Source organism: Haplochromis burtoni, unplaced genomic scaffold, assembly GCF_018398535.1.
Source record: "Haplochromis burtoni strain Fernald_Lab_line unplaced genomic scaffold, NCSU_Asbu1 Contig_912, whole genome shotgun sequence".
Taxonomy (NCBI): domain Eukaryota; kingdom Metazoa; phylum Chordata; class Actinopteri; order Cichliformes; family Cichlidae; genus Haplochromis; species Haplochromis burtoni.
The window spans coordinates 27290-49652 of NW_024583273.1; the positions used below are offsets into that span (position 1 = coordinate 27290).

At 40.4% G+C, this 22363-nt stretch overlaps 1 protein-coding gene across 1 annotated transcript in view; it reads right to left on the reverse strand.

Moving 5' to 3' along the window:
- LOC102293672 (sickle tail protein homolog) overlaps positions 1 to 22363 on the reverse strand; it is a gene marked incomplete in the record, with an annotated part of 115846 nt that overhangs the window by 27269 nt on the left and 66214 nt on the right. Inside the window, 10 exon segments of the mRNA XM_042216064.1 lie at positions 1318 to 1636; positions 1709 to 1856; positions 4346 to 4482; positions 8020 to 8195; positions 10555 to 10724; positions 10816 to 10853; positions 11089 to 11184; positions 12191 to 12511; positions 17393 to 17669; positions 18179 to 18455. Of these exon segments, the coding sequence (XP_042071998.1) occupies positions 1318 to 1636; positions 1709 to 1856; positions 4346 to 4482; positions 8020 to 8195; positions 10555 to 10724; positions 10816 to 10853; positions 11089 to 11184; positions 12191 to 12511; positions 17393 to 17669; positions 18179 to 18455 (1959 nt within the window).

The window sequence follows — 22363 nt, forward strand, 5'->3', positions numbered from 1 at the left end:
CCGTAGGAACGCTGCGTTACTGCGTTACTAAAACCGTGATTTTTTGCCAGAAGCTGTGTGCAGATCAACAATGGATCACATATCAGTGCAGAGAGAGTATGAGCTGCAGCGTTTAAAGCGTGGAAGTACTGACCTTACTTTGAGTTTGATTCCATAAAAAGTGACAAAAACATTAGTGTCCGCTGTGCGTGGGAAGAAAACTTCTTTTTACAGCGAAAAAACCCCTAAACTTCCAACAAGCACCGAGTAGCTACGACGTAATGGGAAACTCACAGAGAAACTCGCGGATTCTTCCACTGACCGCGGCACACCTGCACCAGGGTAAACCTCCGCCTACCCCACTCCTGCTTTACAGGTGAAAATAGAGCAACAGGACCGCTGAGTCTTTGACTTTATTTATTTTCTGCTGTGTTTTACTTGCATCTATTTGAAAGACTGAGTGTAAACACAAAAAATATTTTATTTTATGTGCTGGAATGTGCAGAAAATAGGTTTAAATGTTAAACAAACTTCTTCCAGTCAGAGAATGTTGCAGATAATTAAATGTTTGCTTGATGCATAAAGTTAAAAGATTAAAACTAATAAAACAAGTTTTAAAAAGAGACTTTTTCATTTGATTACATTTTGTATGATGATTATGTAGAAAAAGTAGAATTGGGCTGAAAGATCTATCGCTTTATCACCTCTTCAGGTTGTAAATCGTGTTTTTAAAAAGTAACTAAGTAACTAAGTAAGTAATTACTTTTGAAAATAAGTAATCAGTAAAGTAACAGGATTACTTTTTTGGGGAAGTAATTGGTAATTAGTTACTGATTACTTTTTTCAAGTAACTTGACCAACACTGGTCATCAGGTCATTTATTTTGGAAATTCTCATGTAGGAACTATTGTACTGCATGTTGTTTCCGCTGGAGCACCTGAGTGACATGCTGAAGTATGAACATGGCAAGTTGAAGCAGGAGAGGGCAACTTAAGTCAGCGGAAGTTAAAGTGTTCTTAAAAGTATCTGTAAAGTGCTCATTTCTGCCTCTAAGCATGGGTCAGCCTGCGAGGTATGTTGTATATGTTATATAGATCATTTTATGTCTGTGTTTTACTCGTCTTACTATCTCATTGAATTTTATGTTGGGTTTTTTTCAACGGTGGCCTAGTTTGTGATCAAGGTGCTATAACAATATCAATCCCAAGATTGTACAATTCATATGAAAGCCACCTTCATGCCATCAGTAAAAAGAACTCTTAAAGAGTTCTTTAATGACTTTAAGAAGAGGTGAAAGTGATCAGTTATGCAGCCCAAGAACTATTATCCATATGGTACCTTAGCCACAGTGGGTGAGTGCCGTCCGGGGATGGGTTTCAGAGGGAGACCGGGGGAATGTTGGGAGGTCTGGACCACAGAAGGTGGTGTGCTCTTCGTTCCGTGGGCCACAATCAGAGACGGCAAGCCCACCAACCTGGTCTCAGCCTGGCTCCCAGAGAGAGAAGGAGTGAGCTGAGGCAGCCTGACTGAGGACCGAGGTTGGGGTTTTGGGGAGTTCTGAAGACTCTGGGTCTTTGCTGGTCCGTTGCCCAGTTCAACAGCTTCTACCGGCTCTAACTGGGCTGATCTGGGTGATGGGACCAACTCTGACACACACCTGGTGAAAACAGGAGCATTTTCAAGAGCGTTTTCTTGAGCAGTTTTAACTCTGAGTGAAAGTACTGAGTACCTGCGGAGAGAGCTGAGGGTGTCAGTCAGGGCTTTGACCCTCTTTAACATGGAGTCCATCTTAAGAGGCGCCTCCTTCAGGAAACGCATTGCCTCTACCTCCTGCCTCAACACCAAGCGCATCTTCATCTGCAGCTCTGGAAACTCACCTGGAAGATACCAAACAAGGAAGGGAACTTTACTCTGAGTACACTACCAAAATCTACATGACATATCAGGTTAATTATTTATTTCATTATTTCAATAACTCCCAGAGGTGACTGATTGAATTTTTTGAGTTTTTAATTAATTAATTATTAAAATCACTATAATATTTATTAGAACATTACATGACCAAACCATTCATATATCAAAATACAGATGTAATGCACCTATTACATGTTGGCCAATAAAATGATTGGTTCAACCTTTCACTGAGTCACCCTAAACCAGGTGTCGGCAACCTTTAACACCCAAACACCCGGGTCCGGTTTCCATGGAAAAGAAAATACTGGGAGCCGCAAATACTTTTTGACATCTTAAATGAAGATAACACTGCATATTGTTTTTTCATCTTTGCACTTTGTATAAAAGTGTGTTGCTTTTGAAATCCACGAGGTGCTACAGAGAAAGTTAAATTTTACTTACGTAATGAACACATTTTGAAGATAAATCAATAATAACAAAAACGAAACTTGTCGACTTGAAGGTGTTTTTCAAATGAGTTAAAAAGCTGAACTTAAATCATCCATGTAGCAAACAAAAAATTTCATGTCACAAAAAATGTCATTTTTATATCGCCTTTGACCAGAAATGAGCAGAATTTATAAAATATAATAGAAAAAAAGGTCTATGTCACTAAACAATTAAAAATTAATGTCTGCAAAATATCAGCATAAATATTTATTTCACCTGGTTAATGTTCCTGAACATTTGCTCACAGCGTCTGCAAAGCAGGGCTGTGCGAGGTCACTTTCATCTTTATGCAGGACTGTAAGCTGTCGTCTGTGAGGTGTGAGCGGTGTTTGTGGAGAACATGTATACGTGGATCCAAAGATCGACCGGACTCCAAATGCATATTTCTTCGTGTTTATGTGTCGGGGATGACATTCCATGTTTGTCCGGTCTTCAAAGGGTGTCAACATCACTCCATTTGTGATCCTGAACAAGAGTGGCCTTCTGATGGGCAACATCTTGACCCTCTGTCAAGCGTTTGAATTCGTACACCCACATATCTTTGTCAGCTATGTCAGCCAGCTCCAGATCAGGTTGACTTACACCTGCAAATGCAGGGAGGGAGGGATCGATGGTCAGGGGAGTGATAATGTGTTTTTTCCTCTCCGAACTCTTGGAATTGTTTCCCAAAACGATGCTTGCATCATGGTGATTGCAGACTGCAAATAATATCTGCATTTATTACCTTGTGACCTTGTTTAACCTCTCTTAAAGAGGGGAAGTGAGACAGTGTGCCTCTCTGTAAATCTCTGACTAAAACTGTCGGCTTGTGCTCAAGCCCTAACACCTCCTCCAGCATGTGTAGCGCTGTGCCTGCCCTGAAGAGTTGTATTCAGCTTGTTCAGGTTTGCTATCATGTCCACCGTCAAGTGCAGCCTTTCCAGCCACTCTGGCTGTTCAGAAAAGGCGAGCAGTTTGCTGCTCATGAAAGTTTTCACCTCTTCCAGACCTGCACCAAAGCGTTTCAGCACCTCTCCCCTGGACAGCCACCGGACTCTGTTATACATGAGGAGATCAGAGTAGGTGCTCTGCATCTCATCCAATAACAAATGGAACTGATGGTGATTTAAACATTTTGCTATTATTTTATTGCTAATCTGATTGACAACATTCATGACCTCTGTGCATTCTGGAGGAAAGGTTTGCGTGCACAATGTCTCTTGGTGCAGGATGCAGTGAAATGTCAGCAGCTTTCTATCCAGTGACTTCTGCAGCAATGCCAAGAAGCCCCCGTGCACACCAATCAGACTTGGCGCCCCATCAGTAGCCACTGACACTAGGTGGGTTGTTTCCATTTCTTTAGCTCTTAAACAATCAAGCACAGCTTCACAGACGTCCTTCTCCAGTGTCTGGCATTTTAGTGGTATCATCTCAATCATTTCTTCCTGTGGTGGTGCGGCTTCCCATGCCTGACTATTTCCTGAGTGGTCACAAAATCTGCATGTATAGTTGAATTTGCCAATTTCATCCTTCGGCATCAGTTCCGAAACAGCTTTTTTTCTCTCCTCTCCCTCTGGATATTTATCAGCAAAGGTCGTGTGTTTAGTTTGGACATGTCTTGTGACATGTAAGCTTTTATTGTTAGCCAGTCTCTCTCCACAGATTAGGCATACTGGTAGGCCAGAATGAATCTGCCCAAGTATCATTAATTATTCTATTTCTTCAGATATTTTTCTTTTCTTACTTTTCTCCGGCTTCCACAAGCGTGACGCTTGTTTAAAATAAAATATAATTAAATTTTAATATTTCACGATCACAATAATCTTCCAATTTGAACTACAATTTAAAAAAGAACTAACAAAAATAAAGTACACCTCAATTAAATACTTATAACTTATTTTCCCACGCCACGCAGAGCCGCAGTATAAGGATGAAAGAGCCGCATGCACTGCAGGTCGCTGACCCCTGCCCTAAACCCACTAACCTTTGAGAATGGCCAGAGTTTCCCCGACCCCCCGTAGGCTCATCGCTCCTTCCTCTACATCTCTCAGAGTTACACTCAGCTGGCTTGAACCGGTAATGGAGCTTCTTTGCAAATGGTCCACATAGTCCTCCAGTTCACTGCAAAGTAAAGAACACAGAAGACAGAAACATGGCATTAACAGTCACAGGCAGCAGAGTCAACTCTGTGACGGCCTGCTGTAGAAACAAGATGGCAGCAGAGAGCAGGTTTAAGGAGTCACAGTCACTGGTCCTGTGTGTGGCCCTAATAATCAGTGATTATTACGTTAATTCTTTTTGTGAATAACTTGAAAACTGCTGCACCTAAAAGTCTGCTACATGAAATGTTCAAGTGACTGGAATGTTCTGACATGGTATCTTGTAGCTTGCCAGCACTTTACTAGATAGACCAGTCTGACAACATAAACACACATAAGCCATCATCAGAAGTGATGTATGTATAAAAGCTTGGGTGCTGCAAGGTTAGATTAGATTGAACTTCAATTTCATTGCACAGCTTACAAGTAATATAAAAGTACATATGCAGTTAGCCTCTAACCTCAAGGGTAGGAGCAATAAATGCATAGACACTATGCACATAAATATACATAATATAATAACCAGAGCTAAGTGAGCGACATCAAGCAGGTCTACAGAGTGACACAACACCCCCACCTGACCTAATCTGACCACCTCTCACTGGTCCTCATCCCTGCCTACATCCCCTGCAGCAAACAGACCCATCCAGGCACCTGGGTCATTAAAACATGGCTAGATGGTGCTCTCCTCCAACTACAGGACTGTTTTGATATAACAGCCTGGTCCATCTTTGAACAACGGGACCTGGAGACCTTCAGTCAGTCTGTCCCTTTCTACATCAAGTGTTGTGTAGATGTGACAGCGACAGAAACCAAACGTGTTTATCTTAACCCAAAGCTTTATGGCTGTGGTTAAAGGCTGCGCAGATCCTCACAGGTGGAATGACTGTCTCACTGCGTCCCACATCAGCAGCGATGACGCGCTGTGAGAGATCCTGCTTATGCAGTTCAACAACGCGACCACGTTCACGTTGCCTTTGTCATCAGAACGTCATGACAGCGTGACTACCTGACAGAAAATGACAATGAATCCACATTTTTGCCACAGATTTGGCCTTTTAAAGGCGTGTGATCCTAACCTTTTGATCAGCTGTAAAACAGCCTGTTTCAGTTTAAGCGCTGTTTTCAATAAATTGCATGTTCAAAAATGTTTTGTCTCACTCCCATTTCTTCTTGTTGCATGTTGAAGCTCTACTTGGAAACTTGTTAAGATCCAACCATGCAAAATATGATTTTTGGCCATTTTTCAAGTGGTCTTAAACTTTTGATCGGGACTGTTTACTGAGTTTATTGTCTACTGAAGCATATTTTCAATATGGTTATATGCAATAAAATTCCAAAATAAATTAGGCAAGGAAAAAAGTATTCCTTTTGTTCTATGTTCCAGCCTCAGCTGCTTTGACATAGTAACATCTCCTCTAATATTTCCACCTCTGATGAATCTGCCAAGTGTTAGCTTTATTATAGATACCAAGAGCACGAACCTCAGAAAGAACCTTGGGGCTTAAGAGAGTAGGCTGGCTTGATATGTTGGTATCTGGTTAAACGTGTGTTTGAATTCGCATAGAGAAACATAACTGTGTCCCAGTTATTCTGAAACTCCTACTCATGAACCTTCATAAATGCCAAACCATGTTAGCAGAGTACGTTGAAAAAAGAAGTTAATGTGTAGCATGTTATTATGTGAACGAATTATGATGTGTTTGGAAGACCATGCCATACCAAATCAAATCACTTCCCACCCCACTCCTCTATTTTTAACAATTGCTTTTTAACATTAGGCCTACAAGTTGATATGTCACGCCATGCATGCCACCAATGATTTGACTTCAGCTGCATTTTACACTATAAAGGGTCATGATGTCAGACCACGTCTGTGAATGTTGGAAGGACTAAATCATGGTCAGTCAGTGCTTTAACTTTAAATGAAAGAGGACAGCTGAAATCTTGACATCAGCATCTATTTAGGTCAGCAACTCTTAAAGTCTGATGTAAAGACACTACACATAACTACTCGTTTATATAACAGCTGGAAGGGAACAGATCTAAACAAGGTTGGACAAGGGCTACCATGGGCTCAAGCAAAGGTAGGACTTTTGGAGTTGCAGTAAAAGCTTTCACTGGGAGTGGGGTGGCTCTGTCGGCCAACAGTGATGTTGAGTCACATCAGGGGATGATTCCTTTGGTTGCAAAAAGAAATCTATGGGAAATCGAACCTTCAGCAGCAGTTATGACCTCAACAAATATTTTGCTGATAAGTTTATGGTTTCAGTTGCTAGTTTCAAGTTTCATTGTAAAACTGCATTAGATAAATTTCAATTGAACATAATGTTAATTTTGTAAGTGATTATCCCAGTTATAGTCCAGCATGATGATAAAGCAAGTCATGTATCTCAGTTTCTGCATTAGATCCACTCCTCACTTGTTTGGATTAAAACCACCAAGATATTGATGCTTAGGATTGAAAATGGCATCTGAACAAACCGCAAGACTGCCAGAGCAATTTGCTTTAGAGATATGACACCAAAGTGATGTTTATCCATAATGCACAGCATAACGTTTGGAAAAAAAACCCTAATACAGCATAGCAGCACAAACACCTAACACCAACCGTCAGAACGGTGGTGGAAGGATGAAAATTCGGGCATCTTTCCGTTACCAAGTCCACTATGAACTCATCTGTTCACCTGTTCAGTATTCTAGAGTCAAATGTGAGGCCATCTATCTTACAGCTAAAGCTTGGATCAAACTTGGTCATCAACAAGACAATATGGAAATCTACAAGAGCTTATCATCTATAATAATGGCTGAAAAAGAAAAGAATCAAGGTGCTGCAGTGGTCCAAAGTGCAGACCTCAACCGGACTGAAATGCTGTGGCGGGCCATTCAAACAGCTGAGCACAGACCAAACTTAATGCTGTAAAGAGAAGGGAAAATTCCTACAAGATAATGCTGTGAAATGTGGTTCTACAAGCTACTGATTCATGGGGTGTCCTTAGTTATTAATAGCGTTACATCCCTGGGTGGATCCTATCCACTGGATACTGTGGCTCACATAACTCACAGATGCAGGCCTTGCAGCAGTTAACTCAGAAGGTGAAGAGGAAATGATGTCTCACTATGTTAACAGGTCTTCATATAGGCTGCAAAAACTGCTTGTTTCTTTATTTTAAAAAGGCCTTCGTAAAACTAGAACATTACTATTTGCCAATGATCGAGGAAAAACTAGATCATTTTAAAAGCCCTTAGTTAAACCCAGCTGTCTTAGTTAATTTTAAGTCAGTTTCAAGCCTTCTCTTTATCTCAGAAATTCTTGAAAGAGAAAGTTGTGAAACAGCTAAGTGATCATCTGCAGAGGAACAATTTATTTGAAAAGTTAACTCAGGTTTCAGAGCTCATCACAGCACAGAAACAGCATTAGTGAAGGTTACGAATGATCTTCTTGTGGCCTCTGACAGCAGGTCTGTCATAACAGACCAGCACAGTGTGGTTCATGGCTACTCCTTCAAAAGATTAGTATTTTTAAAAAATTCTTGAATTCTTAAATTCATTTTCTTACCTAAGCTGTGTGAGTATTTTCTCCTCTTCAGCGAGGTAGAGGCTCCTCTCCTCTTCCAATTCAGCTCTCTGTCTGAATGCTGCCTCCTCAAATCGAGCCAGCCGATCACACATCAACACCACTAGCTCGTGGCCTGCCATCTGCAGTGTAGAACTCACAGTCTCTTGGTTTGATAGCTGAAAAACATCCAGCAAGTCAGAAATCAGGAAAACGTTTTGGGGTTTTCAGAGCAAATATTGGTAATATGGCCATTTCAACACAACACACAACGCTTGTTTAAGGCAAATGATGAACTGAGGTGTTGCAGCAAGGCCCAGCATAAGATCATCTTCTCCTTCTGACTACTCTCTGTAGGGATCACAACAAGTGATAATTTACCTCGATCTCACTATCCAGCCATCACAAGCATCCTCCACTGTGACACCTACCCTCTGCATGTCCTTCTTCACTATATCCATGAGGTCTTCTCCTTGTCCTCCTGCCGTTCAGCTGCATACTCAGAATTCTTTGCACAATATGTTGTTTACCCCTCCTTTGCACATCTCTAACTTTTACTCCAACCTAAGGCGGCAGTAAATTATTGCCACCATAAAAAACACAAGTCGCAGCAGGTCTCACTACCATCCTATAAACCTTCCCTTTCAGTCTTGCTGCTTTCCTTCTGTCACAAATCAACACTGACACTCACACCACCCTGGCTGCACTCTTCTTCAGCTTTGGATGATTGCCTCCAGGTATTTAAACCTTGACTACCTCTAGTCCTTGCATCTTCATTGTTACACCTGTCTTCCTCGTATTCACACATACATTATATTCTATCTTGCTTCTTACATTCCTGTTCTCTCCAGAGCCTACCTCCACCTCTCCAGGCTCTGTTCCACTGCTCTCTGATCTCACTACAGATCACAGTGTCGTCTGTAAACATCATAGTCCACAGAGACTCTGTCTAAACTCATCTGTCAGCCTGTCCATCAGCACTGCAAACAAGAAGGGGCTCAGAGCTGCTCCCTGGTGTAATCCCACCCACTTAACAGTTTGATACTGTTGACCATAATATTTTATTATAGCAATTAGAGCATTCTGTAGGTATTAATGTTCCACAGGGCTCCGTGCTAGGACCAATTCGGTTTACATTATACATGCTTCCCTTGGGCAGTATCATCAATCATAGCATACAGTTTCATTAATTTGCTATGCAGATGAAACCCAGCTCTATCTGTCCATGAAGCCAGATAACAGACATCAATGAGTTAAACTGCAGGAATGTCTTAAAGACATAAAGACCTGGATGTCCTCCAATTTCCTGCTTGTAAATTCAGATAAAACTGAGCTTATTATACACAGCCCCAAAAATCTTACACAATGGTATCTAACCAGATGCTACTCATTACCTTGGCCTCCGGTAACACTGTGAGGAACCTTGGATTCCTTTTTGACCAGGACATGTCCTTCGATGTCAAATTAAACAAATATGTAGAACTGCATTTGTGCAGTATCTCATCCTGTCTCAGGCTGATGCTGAAAACTAGTTCATGCATTTATTACTTCCAGGCTGGACGACTGTAATTCATTATTATCAGGATTTCCTAAAAACTCCCTGAAAAGCCTTCAGCTAATCCAAAATGCTGCAGCAAGAGTCCTGACAGGGACTAGAAAGAGAGAGCATAGCTCTTCCATACTGGCCTCTCTTCTTTGGCTCACAGTTAAATCCAGAATCAATCATCTTTAGGCATGAAAAGATGAATAAAAATCCTGATTGAGGTTGTCATAATTCATGCATGACAGCGTTAAATAACAATAATTACAATGACAGTACAAGAAAACAGCCTTTGAACAGCAGCAAAGCAGAATGGCTTCCAGGTCCTTCTTCGGTGAAATCGGCTTCCTGTTTGCAATCGGGAGACAGACACCCTCTCTACTTTTAAGGTTAGGCTTAAAATGTTTTGAGAAAGCATATAGCTGGGGTTGGATCAGGTGACCCTGAATTCTCCCTTAGAGACACTCCGATATTTCTTGGCTGCTAGGGGCTTTCCATGATGCTTTGCGTCTTCTTCAGTCAGATGTGTTTTTTTTTCCATCACTATGTGTTTACACACCACTTTGCATTTAATCATTAGTTATTATTAATCTCTGGGTCTATTCCACAGCATGACTTTGTCCCATCTTCTTCCCCTAACCCCCAGGGGGTCGCAGCAGATGGCCTCCCCTCCCTGAGCGTGGTTCTGCTGAAGGTTTCTTACTGTTAAAAGGGTTTTTTCTTTCCTATTGTCACCAAAGCACATGCTCATTGGGGGTCCGATTGTTGAGGTTTTCTCTGATCTCTCTGTATGTAAAGCACCTTAAGGCAACTATCGCTGTGATTTGACGCTATATAAATAAAACTAAATTGAAGTGAATTGATTTGGCTCGGAGCGCTTTGAGTTGTCAGTGAGACAACATAAGTAGTTAGAAAGTACACGTCAGTATTTACTACTATTATTAATAACTTTATTACTTGTGTTGCATTAACTGTAAATAGTGAGCAGAGTTGAGTACCTGTAACTGTCTGAGCTGGTTCAACTGGAGTCGCAGCTCACACACATTCCTCTTGGCTGACACTAAACGCTGTTGCACTCTGCTGTCAGAAGCAGGGGCCCGAGCAGCTGGATGGATGGAGGTAAAGCTGTCAGTCAGAGCAGCAGGATTCTGGGGCTCAGATGATACTCCTGAAGGGCAAAGAAATTGTTTTCTTTTCAGAATTTTCACACCATGAGACACACTCATAGTGGCAATATGTACATTTAAGAAACCTCTCACCAAGTCTGTTGTTTATAAGGTTGCATTCTGGACTCTCACTGAAAAACACAGACAGACAAAAGACCTAAAATGACTGTTTAACCCAGGTTTATATCGTATGCAGAAATAATCTTACTTTATGAGGCAAAGATCTGTTAGTCAAACTAATATTATATTTGATTAAATGAATTCTTGTTTTATACACATTGTTATTTTAAATACTACCAACAGCAAACATAATAAATGTAAGAATAATTAATATAGTAATTGTTAATATCAGTAGATGTTACAGACCTGACAGCACCCTTGTCTCCGGGTCCTATGGACAAAGCGTGGTGCACTAGCCCTGCTAGACTGGCTATCTGCTCCTCCATGGCTTTGATTCTCTCACTGATAAATAGGAATACATACATTATATCCATCGCATAACACTTATATGAACCATGAGAACAGCTTGCCACCATGTAACTGTCATAATTTCGTTTAAGCACCATCTCCCAACCGTTGGTCTCATGATTCTTTATATTGGAAGGGAAATACACTCCGATATTAGTGGATGAGCAATTTTGAGAGCATCCTGGTAGTTCACCCTGAGTCTACATCATCAGGAGGAAGAAAGGTTCACATGATCAGCCCTAACCATACGCTTTATCAAAAGGAACAGTTGAAGCTTAATCTTAAAAACAACTCCCCTCTCCACTTCCTCACTGGTCACTTCCCCATTGACATTTAGTTTAGCTATGAATCTGAGCTCCCTGTACTGATCATACTTGAAAAAGCCTTAAAGGACAAAATAAGGTTAATCAATTTATGCATTTAGTGACTTAAGTGGGGTCAGTTTTGGAAGAGTCCAGCTGAACCAAGCACAACATTTGTTAATGGAGTTTTACTTTTATAACACATTTCTACTCTGAGCATTCAAAGCAAATCTCAAGAGGCCTGTTTTGTTACTTTGCAGATATCATCACTGTGTGATATTTTGCAGTTACTGAGTGTCAGATTTTGAAACTTCTACCACGCAATTTCGACCTAGTAACAGAAATATCTCATAGGACAAATGCGAGATAAGTCGTTAGTTGTGTATTTAATTCAAAAAGGGCAACATGTCATGTTTTGTTCTTGGAGCAGAGTATATCTGGGCTGATTATCAGCTACTGGTATAATCTATCACTATAAGCATTCACTGAGTGTAACATAAGGACTATTTTTGTGATGCAACTGGCTAAACATGGAAAATAACCGAACCCACTGCTTAGTTATCTTTCTCATACATTATGAAAGACACAAGAAAAGTTGTTCTTTTTTGTCGTTTAAAAGAACATCTGTGATTTATGTTTCCTGTGGTTTCGTCATAGGCTGCAATGCAACAAGGCAATTACTCTGGCTATCAGCTCACCTTTGGGCATTGCTGGCATTCATATGGCCCTGAAACAGTCTCTCAGTTTGTCCCAGAGGACTGTCAGCAAAAACAGATGAGGTGGAGGATGAGGATCCACTTCCTCTGCTTCTGCTTATAATCTCTAGTGTAGCACTGTTATTGTCCTGCCCCAGGGACTGGCGAATCAGTGACTTCTTCTCAGGAGACACTAGGCCCACACCTCCGATGATTTGTCCACCATCAAACATCCTGACTTCACTCAGTCTGTGAGGGGAACTAGGTGGGATTTTGGTTCCCATTGGGGGAAGCTGACCGTCAGCATACTTCCTACTCTTCCGCCTAGAGAAAGAAAAAGCAGATGGAATAGAAAGTGAATGTATGTACAGCAGTGTAAAACCCACAAACAATATGGTCCTTTGATAAATAGATGAAAAATCAAGTAATCAGTTTATCAAAGTCTCTAATTTCTATCGTAGTTTTCAGTATAATAGAGATGGATATAATAGCAATCAGTTAGTTATTACAAGTCATCGATTGATTTCATGTCATTGATTGAAATAAATGTTCCCAATCTTGTAGTTGGTCACCAGGTTTGCACACATCTCAGGAGGAATTGTTGCCTACGTCTTTAATAACTAACTCTAAATCCTTTAGGTTTCTTGACTACTGCCAAGCAAGTTGAAGCTTCAGCTACCTTCACAGGCTTTCTACAGGATGGTCTGGAGGAAAGAGCTTACATAGAGCTCCAGACCACTGATGTTTTTTACATGACAAAAGTGATTTAGACAAACAAACAAACAAAAATTACAAACAACAATATAGTATACACAACTGCACCAAATTGTGGATTATTAAACATTATGTCTCGCCCTTCTGAGCCCCTGTCAGTACATAAATTAGTAATTGATGAACAAATTGATTTAGTTTGCTTTAAAGAAACCTGGTTAGAGCAGAATAATTATGTTAGTTTAAATGAATCAATAGCCTTGAATCCTTGAACCACAAGCTACAGAGGGTGTGGCAGCAATCTTCCACTCCATCTTACAAATCATCCAAAGACCCACACAGAGTTTTAATTAATTTGAAAGCTTGATGCTTAGCCTACCCTCACTGGAAAACTTAAAAAAACAACAAAAAAACCCAAGAAAACCCAAATCCTCTTTTGTCGGATATTTTCCTTATAATACTTAAATCTCCAATAGTGGAAACAATAGTACAAAGCAGTGGAAAAGTACATTTCATCACAGTAGATCTCTTTCTCAAAGGACTGTAATTAAGTTTAAGGATATAATTTCCCCATGTGCCAACACAATGCCGAGCAGGTACTTAAACTCTACTCCCTAATATTTTTTTTACAACTTCAATGCATATTTAATTTTCTGTAATATATTTATAATTAGAGCTATTTGCATTTATTAGAGATATTTTGTTAAATTTTGTAACTTTGAAATATATTCTTTTATTTAGTTCAGTTTAGTTCATTACTGTTCTTTTCATTTTGGAGCAATTGTCACCACATCGTTTCCTCTTCGATTATTAAGGTATTCTGATTTTGATTTTGATTCAGATGATTCCTGGAAGAAATATAATCCAGTTCAGTTCAATTTTATTTATATAGTGCCAAATTGCAACAAGGTGCTTTAAACTGATAAAGACTCCACAACAATACAGAGAAAACAAATAAAATCCCAACAATCAGATGGTCCCCTATGAACAAGCACTTTGGTGACAGTGTAGAGGAACAAAAGCTCCCTTTAACAGTAAGAAACCTCCGGTTACTATCGTTCAGGGAGGGGCGGCTATATGTCACGACCGGCTGGGGATGAGGGAAGGAAGACAAGACAAAGACATGCCAGGGAAGAGACCCATAGATTAATAATAACTTAAGATTAAAAGCAGAGGAAAAAAAGCAGAAAAAAAAAGAGTGAAGAAGAAACGCTCGGTGATAATGGAAAGCCTACTGCAGTGTAACTAAGGGAGTATTCACAGTAACCTGATCCAGCCCTAACTATATTTTTTTTATCAAAAAGGAAAGTTTTAAGATGAATCTTAAAAGTAAATCCAAATCCAAACTGGGAGCACATGGCTCTGCCTCCCATTCTACTTTTGAATACCCGAAGAACCAGAAGTAAACCAGAAGCCTGAGAGCAAAATGCTCTACTGGAGTGAGAAGATATTAAGCGGCCTTTAAGATAAGATGGGGCATGATTATTCAAGACCTTGTATGCAATGAGAAGGATTTTAAATTCAGTTCTAGATTTAGATATATATCTGAGCAATAAAGCTTATGAGTAGGAAACACTGTTGTATCCGACCTGCTTTATGCACAAAAATAATCACGTGAGTAAATGACTAAATTAATACAATCCATGTAGAGATTTGTTTTCCTGTGCCAAGACTTGTTGATTATATGATTTTTGGCCAGGCCTGCCCTCAACAGCACACACAGGCTGTACATTCACTTTAAAATATTTGCTATATAAAAGACTTACAGGATGGCTGTCTGATCTTGAGTGATATAACATCAGCAGTGTTGGGTAGGTTCATTTTTCCAAAATGTATTTTGTAACGTATTCCGTTACGTTACGTTACTCAATAAGAGTAACATATTCTGAATACTTTGGATTACTTAATACATTATCATGCTTTTTACAACTACATGAATGTCCTATTGCTGTGTGATTTATTACTATTACTGAAGGTTACTCTCCACACCAACACCAACTAGATGTTTAAATCTTAATATAAATGAGTAACAGTAGGTGGACATTAGGTAAGGCTGCACTTTCTGCAGCGATCTCATATAGAAAACTATTCCACGCGTATATAAAACAGGTCCATGGCTCCGAACCGTAGTAAAGGGACCTCTGGCTGAAAACTAGCTTTACTTTGTTGTCTGGGTCAACTTTGCTAGCAGAGACAGAGAGAGGCGTTGAAAGGCTGCTCCAGCAGAACTTATTGTTTCAGAGGAAAACACGAACACAGTGTACAGTCGAGTCTTAACAGCTTACTTACAGCTGGGCTCGTCAGGCTCTCTTCTTGGCTGCAGTGGTTATTATTATATTTACATGCTATGCCTTTATCACACTGCCTATCGTCTTCATATTAAATAATTTGTTGAATAATACTATTTAAAAATATTTCTTCACGTCATTATGCGGGCCACAATAAGGGGTGACATGTGCCGCGAGGTTAAGTCACACGCATTAGAGCCTCTTAATGTGCGTTTTGTTTAGGTTTCCATCAGCGTGGAATTACCAGAAATAGAGAGGGCATAGCCTTATGAAACAGGAAAATACCGCCGTGTAATCCATTTATTTCAACAAAGTAACTATTCTGAATACCACCTTTTTAAATGGTAACTGTAACGGATACAGTTACTCATATTTTGTCTTTTACATATGTAACGGTGGTACATGTATTCCGTTACTCCCCAACACTTAACATCACACTCACATAGGCCTTGCCCAGTCAGCTCCTACTTGAATTCAATTCAGTTTTGTGCCAAATCACAACAATTGCCTCAAGGCACTTTAAACGTTCTACTATTGGATTGCAAAATGGCATGCTGTAACTGTCAGGCCACATACCCAAAGTGACTTTTCTATTTCTTTGGTTTAGCTAACCAAAGAAACTGTGTGGCTGTAGCTCAGGTGGTAGTGCAGGTCATCTGCTAATGGGAAGGTTGGTGGGTTGATTCCTGGCTGCTCCAGTCTACATGTCAAATATCCCTGCAAGATACTAATGTCACGGCGGGGTGCGCCTGTGTGTTTTTTGAAACAGGACCCAAAAGCAGATGTGGACGAGGTGTTGCAAGTTTAAACAGAAAGCGATCCTTTATTTGGATGATTACAGGGGTTAACCAAGGAACCCTAAGCAAACTAAAAAACACTAAGAAACAAATACTACGAAGTTCTATGACTATGGTGGGGATAACAGACGACCCGACAATGACATTCAGAAAACAGAGGACTTAAATACACACATGAGGTGATCAGGGGAAGTGGAGACACATGAGGAAACAGCTGACTAGGATAAACATAATGATGCACAGGCAAGAGTAAAACTAACCGCATGAGCACAGAACACAAGACCCCTTTCAAAATAAAACAGGAAACATGCAGACTTAGACACGACAACCAGAACTTAACAGGCCTAACACGCATGACAGACTAGACAAGGAACCAAACATAACCACACAGACATGACACATGAACCAGGGAAACTTAGTACAGGGGAGATGACATAACTAACAAACAGGACTACACAGCAATCTAGAAATTAACTAGGTGCACTAAGCTAAGGCACAAAATAAATACAAAAGATACATAAACTCAAACACTGGGTCGCTTGACCCAGGACCATGACAACTAACCCCAAGTTGCTTTCGCATGCAGCTATCAAGAGTGTGAATGTTAGATAGAAATCACTATAATACAATCAGCTCATTTACCTACATTTGAATTACCGAAAAATGTCGAACTAAAGATTACACTGACAAAAAAGTTTGTTTTTTGTGTGTTTAGATGTTTCTTTTATATGCTGCCCAATGACTGTAGAAAACTGTCGGGTAGTCCAGTTTACTGAAGAACACCTCAGGCAGTCAGGTTAAAACACTCGGTCGTGTTTTCGTAGCGTAAACGCTGGCCCTCCTCTCAGAGCCTACGCTCTATCTGCTATTCCCGAACAGAGATACGCAAGTTTCTCCGTGACTGCAGCTGCCAGTCAAAGCTGTTATGATGACGTTTCACCCCAATTTAACATCACTGTGGTAGGAATTAGGAATTAGAATCAAACTTATGGGAAAGGAGACCTCTTGGACATCAATCAGCGTGATGAGAACTATTGAAAACAAAAGAAAGAATCTTTGGAAAAAATTTATCTGAGGAGAATTCATTTATTTTAGTCTGACCCCAGTCCCATCCGCTAACATGGAGGAGGTTTATGACCTATACTGCAGCCAGACACCAGGGGGCGATAGAGACGTTTTGGCTTCATTTTTGTGGAGCTGTTGCGTCGTCCATCTTTTATACAGTCATTGATGCTGCCCAACTAAAAATGATCATTTTTAACCCATTATAAGAACTACATCTAACACATGTACCTAAACTGATACAGCCTGTTGCCTCCTGGCTGCTGCATACACCCAAATGGTGCAGAAATGAAGCATTAAACTTCAGACATTTCCTATTGCATATGTGTGTAAATAGGCAAGTATACCTGTGGAGGGAATGGGTCCCGTCCTCTAGATTATATTGGCTCTCTCCATAGCCCATCAGGGGTTTAATGCAGGCTCGGTACTGCTGCAGCCCTGCTGGGAGTCCTAGGACTCCAACATTCACCACATCTGTTGCGAGAGATGGAGGGGCACTGCACTGGGAGGAGATGCTGCGGCGAGCTATTCCATCCTGCAGAGAAGCGCAGTAGGAGTCTGGATGTGGTCCTCCTTCACCACGCACCACCAAGGCCATGACCTTACTGCTGTCAACGTTCTCATCTGACACATACATGCATTTACACATAAACACACTGTCACTTTAGAATGTGGAGCAAACACACATAAAGAGTAAAAACACAGCCAGTGGTTATGTTTCCAAGAGTGTAGTGCAAGTAAAATCAGTCCAGCATTGTACACCGGGTTGCCATGTGGAACAAAAAACAAAAAAAATGCAAAAAGCTCAAATACACACACACACACACACACACACACACCCACACACACACACACACACACACACACACACACACACACAAACCCCAGACATTCAGACATTCTGCTTAAATGTGAAACTAAAGCTAGTTTACACAGCAGTAACGAGGTTTCTGGTTATCTGTGTGTATAGCAGCGGCAGACATAATGGGAGGTGGCTTACATCATTACAACTAATCACAGCCCATAACTTCTTCCCTTATGTCACAGCAAAGGGGGAAAAAAACACTTGCAGTAGTGACTCATTGTTCAGTAGGAATCAGCTAAAAAGCACATTCCTGCTGGAGGAATCTCACCAGGCTTGACATCTCTCCTCTCCAGGATGGCACTGCTGGTGCATATGGCACTGGATCGTCCTGCTCCCGAAAGGCGAAGTGTCTGTGCTGATGTAGTGCTGGGGTCCCGCACTCCCCCACTGCCCCCTCCACCATATGCCACCCTGGAAGGGGAGGAGGGCATAGACCGGGCCATGGGTGGAGACATGGAACCTTGCAGGCTTTGGAGGGTGCCACGACTGGATGATGACAAGGTGTGGACTGGACTGTGACTGCCATACAACACTTCTCTGGGGATCTGAAGAAAGTGAAAAAAGTGCTCTGAAACTGCACCATCACCACAACTTAGAACCACAGACGGGGGGATAGAGCACTTTCCATAACACTTCATTGACGGCTGGAGTCACATCAGCCTGTTTTAAATCAGCAGTGGTGGTACAATCGTGAAAAAGCCTGGACTCAGTTGACTGAGTTGCAAACTATAGACGCATGTCACATCTATCTTTGTTGTCCAAGATCTTTGAAAAAGTTGTTTCTATGCAGCTCACCGACCATCTGTCAACAATCAGTTTGAGCCACTTCAGTCTGCTTTCAGACCAACCCGCTCCACAGAACCAGCTTTAATCAAAGTGGTAAATGAGACAATGATCGCACTTCAGTTTTATTACTGCTAGATCTAAGCGCTGGTTTGACACTGTGGATCACTGTATTTTACTGGATAAGATTGAACGTTTTATCAGCATTTTTATCGGCATGTATCCTGGCTGAGATCCTACCTGTCTGGGAAATCTCAGAATGTTAGTTTTAAAAATGATCTCTCTGAGACCTGCGCTGTGAGGCATGGGGTCCCCTCAAGGGTCTGTACCTGGCCTATTACTGTTTCCTCTCTATCTGCTGCTTCTTGGTCTTCTTCTATGTTATTTTCATGTAACCTTTCACTGTTATGCTGATGCCTGCAACTATATGATCCTTTAACCATTGGAAACTGTGCTGACTTGTCCAAACTGGAAGCTTGTCTATCTGCAATTAGGGGCTGGTTATCTGATCATTTTCAGCTTTGATGGTCATTGGACCACAAAACTTTCACTTGTCTTCGCGTATTGATTATTGTAATGATCTCCTCTCTGGGTTGACGAAGAAAAGTTTTAGAGGTTTACAGACTGTACAAAATGTGGCTGCCTGCATTTTAACCAAAATAGGGAAATATGAACATATTACTCTAGTACTGAAATCTCTTCACTAGTTGCCTTGTAGGGTTCGAGCAGATTTTAAGATCCTGTTGCTCACCTACAAGACTTTAAATGGTCTGGCGCCTTCATATCTCTCTGACCTTTTGCACCTTTATGTTCCATTCAGTGCTCTCCAATCTCAGGGCAGAGACATAGTCACAGCAGAGTTTACTGGTTTCAGGTGCTGGATGCCAAGCACTGTTGTTCACACTGGTGCACACTAGTACTGCTGGGTAACCCTCACAATTGCGACATGATACTTCTTTCTGCTCATTTAGTTTAATTTCATGTTTTTGTTCAATCACCTTTTATGAACAGCCCCGTTCTGAGTGAGTTGGGGATTCCTTCCTTTTCTGCTGTGGAGTCCTTTTTGGCCAGTTGTTGTTTAACAGGTGTGAATATGCATTTAATTCAAAAGTGTTTAGCTGATCCCAACAAGTCAGTTTCATCTTTCAGGCTTTGATCATAAAGCACATGTAATGTATTAATGAAACTCAGTCAACCTTCCAATGAAAATCAAGCGGAAATTTCATCATTTCACCAAACCCCAAGAAGTGTATAGCTGAATTTTAAAAGTACTTCCATTTGATAAATGGAATTTTTATGTTTTTGTGAATTCTGGATACACCCTTACATAAAATATATATCACTCACTCAGGCAAACAAAAACATTCCTGACTCTGGGTCTTAAGAAAAAGAAATAATGTATAAGAAAGAATAAGTAATCTCAGCTAATTAAAAAAAATAATAATACAAACGATACAAAAATGTACCAAATACCAAACCACCACCCCAAAATGTCACATACAAACATTTACTGAAAATGTTGAAAGTATAATTGTGCTTCTTTGTCCTCAAGAGAGGTCAGAAGTGTAAATATAATATAAATGGCGCTCAGAAACATAAGTGCAAGTTGCAAAGCCATAGCAGATATGAGCCTATCTGATGAATCTGTGTGTGTCTATCATGGAAGTCTTTAGCAAATTTAGCTGAATATGCATGGGTCACAATGCCAACATGATCAGCATTACAAATAATGTCGTTCCGCTGCAAGCTCTAGTCACAAGTTTGGTTTCTGCCAGCAGCTACATATCAGATGAAGGTTTTCCTAGATATAAAAACATTATGGTGTTAGTCATCCTGTCAATTTCATTGCTATTGTCAATTACTGAATGGAGAATATGTCAGTGAACAAGTCATTTCTGAAACCAAATTATAAGCCAAATAATTGTGCAATGGCACAAATGAGTACAGATTCCTCCACCTCCATTTTTCTTTAATCCTACATATTAAATTTCTTTACAAATACTCAAATATGAATCTTCTCATGGTAAAGACTGGTTTGTTTTCTCCATTCTCCATTATTGTCTCAATTCTCCACACTACCAAGTGAAACAATAAATAATGTGTGCATATTTTGACTTAGCTCTGCATGACTACAGTTAATATTCCTATTGTTGTGCAAATAAGAGATGCATATTAGTCTATGTGACTGAGTAAACCTACAAAGAGCTGGCATGCCGAAAGAGATGAACTGCCAGAAGTTTAAAAATCCAACAGGTTGCTTTCCTTTTGTCCAGACCAGTTACACAAGGAGAGCAACCTGTCAAACAGATGATTGTTCGAGTACAAACTGAGTTGACACAAATTCCCAGCAACAACAAAATATTCTTCCAGCTATGACTCTGCCCTGACTGTCTTTCACTTCACCATTCAGACATCCAGTACAACTTACTTGACTTCCATTATTTCCCTCTACACTTTCTCCAACACAAACCCAAACCTAACGTTAGCTCACCCTACAACATAGGGACCTCAAACACATTTCTCTCTCATGAGTAATGCAAGTACAGACAGAAACAAATACTGTTGCAATAGTTCTCTTCTATCAATGTTAAGTTACTGAATTTTCTCAAATTATGAGCTGGTTAGTAACATATATGTAGAGGGCAGGGTAGCAGAATCCCCATTCTATTAAGCAAATGTGGTTCAATATCCAGTCTCAAACTATATGATGAAATTAGCTCTCAAAAGTAGTGGCCCAGGAAAGGAAAACAAAGAGAAGAACCCTTCAGAGTCAACAGGCATCTCAGTGTGGTAGAGGTTGATGTTTACCAGTCAGGAGGTTAGTGGCATGTTACCAAGCCTGAGCATTTGTGAATGTAAGACAAACAAATCTTGGAATGGAAAAAAGTGTTTGTATGAATGTGTGTGTGCCTGGATGAATACGGCTTGTAGTAGGAAATGCTCAGTTAGACTAGAAAAGCATCATATGAGTACTCATCCACTTGGGGATTCAATCCTTGGCTTGGCCAAGATACTAACCCCAAGTTGTTCACTGATGCATCCGTGGGAGTATGAACATGTGTAAATGTTTATAGAAAAAGTGCTTGTGTGATGAGCCATGTGGTATAAAGTGCTCCAGAAGAGTAGAAAAGCACTAGTAGCAGAACTCATGACCAAGTTCATCTGTGAGTTTTATCAGTGTACAAGATTCAATTATCCAATCAGTTGGAAAATTACATTAAATAGTTTTGTTTGTTTCAAATACATTCTGAATTGGACCGTTTCATTTTCCACTCTAGTTGAGCACTCAAAGTCCTTTATCCAACATGCCTCATTCACACATGCACGTGTTTTCTACCTAGCATTATTTTTCTTTCTCAGCAAAATCTTACTGTTTATTTCTAACCCAGCATCTACAGCTACAAAGACAAACATTAAGAAAAGCACAAAGGAAATCATTATTTAACCTGCAAAAGAAACTCCCATCGGGTTTCTCCTCAGGCTTCACCAAAATAATGTTGAGTTAAAACAACCAAATGACAAGTATCACTTTCTCATTATCACTTTTTCCTCACATTCTAGTAGGACCAAGTTGTCACTGTAAGTTGTTTGAAATATATGCTCATATCTGGGTAAGAAAGGCCATTGTAAGTTTAAGTTACCACGAGATAGCTTGGAATAAATGCAAAAA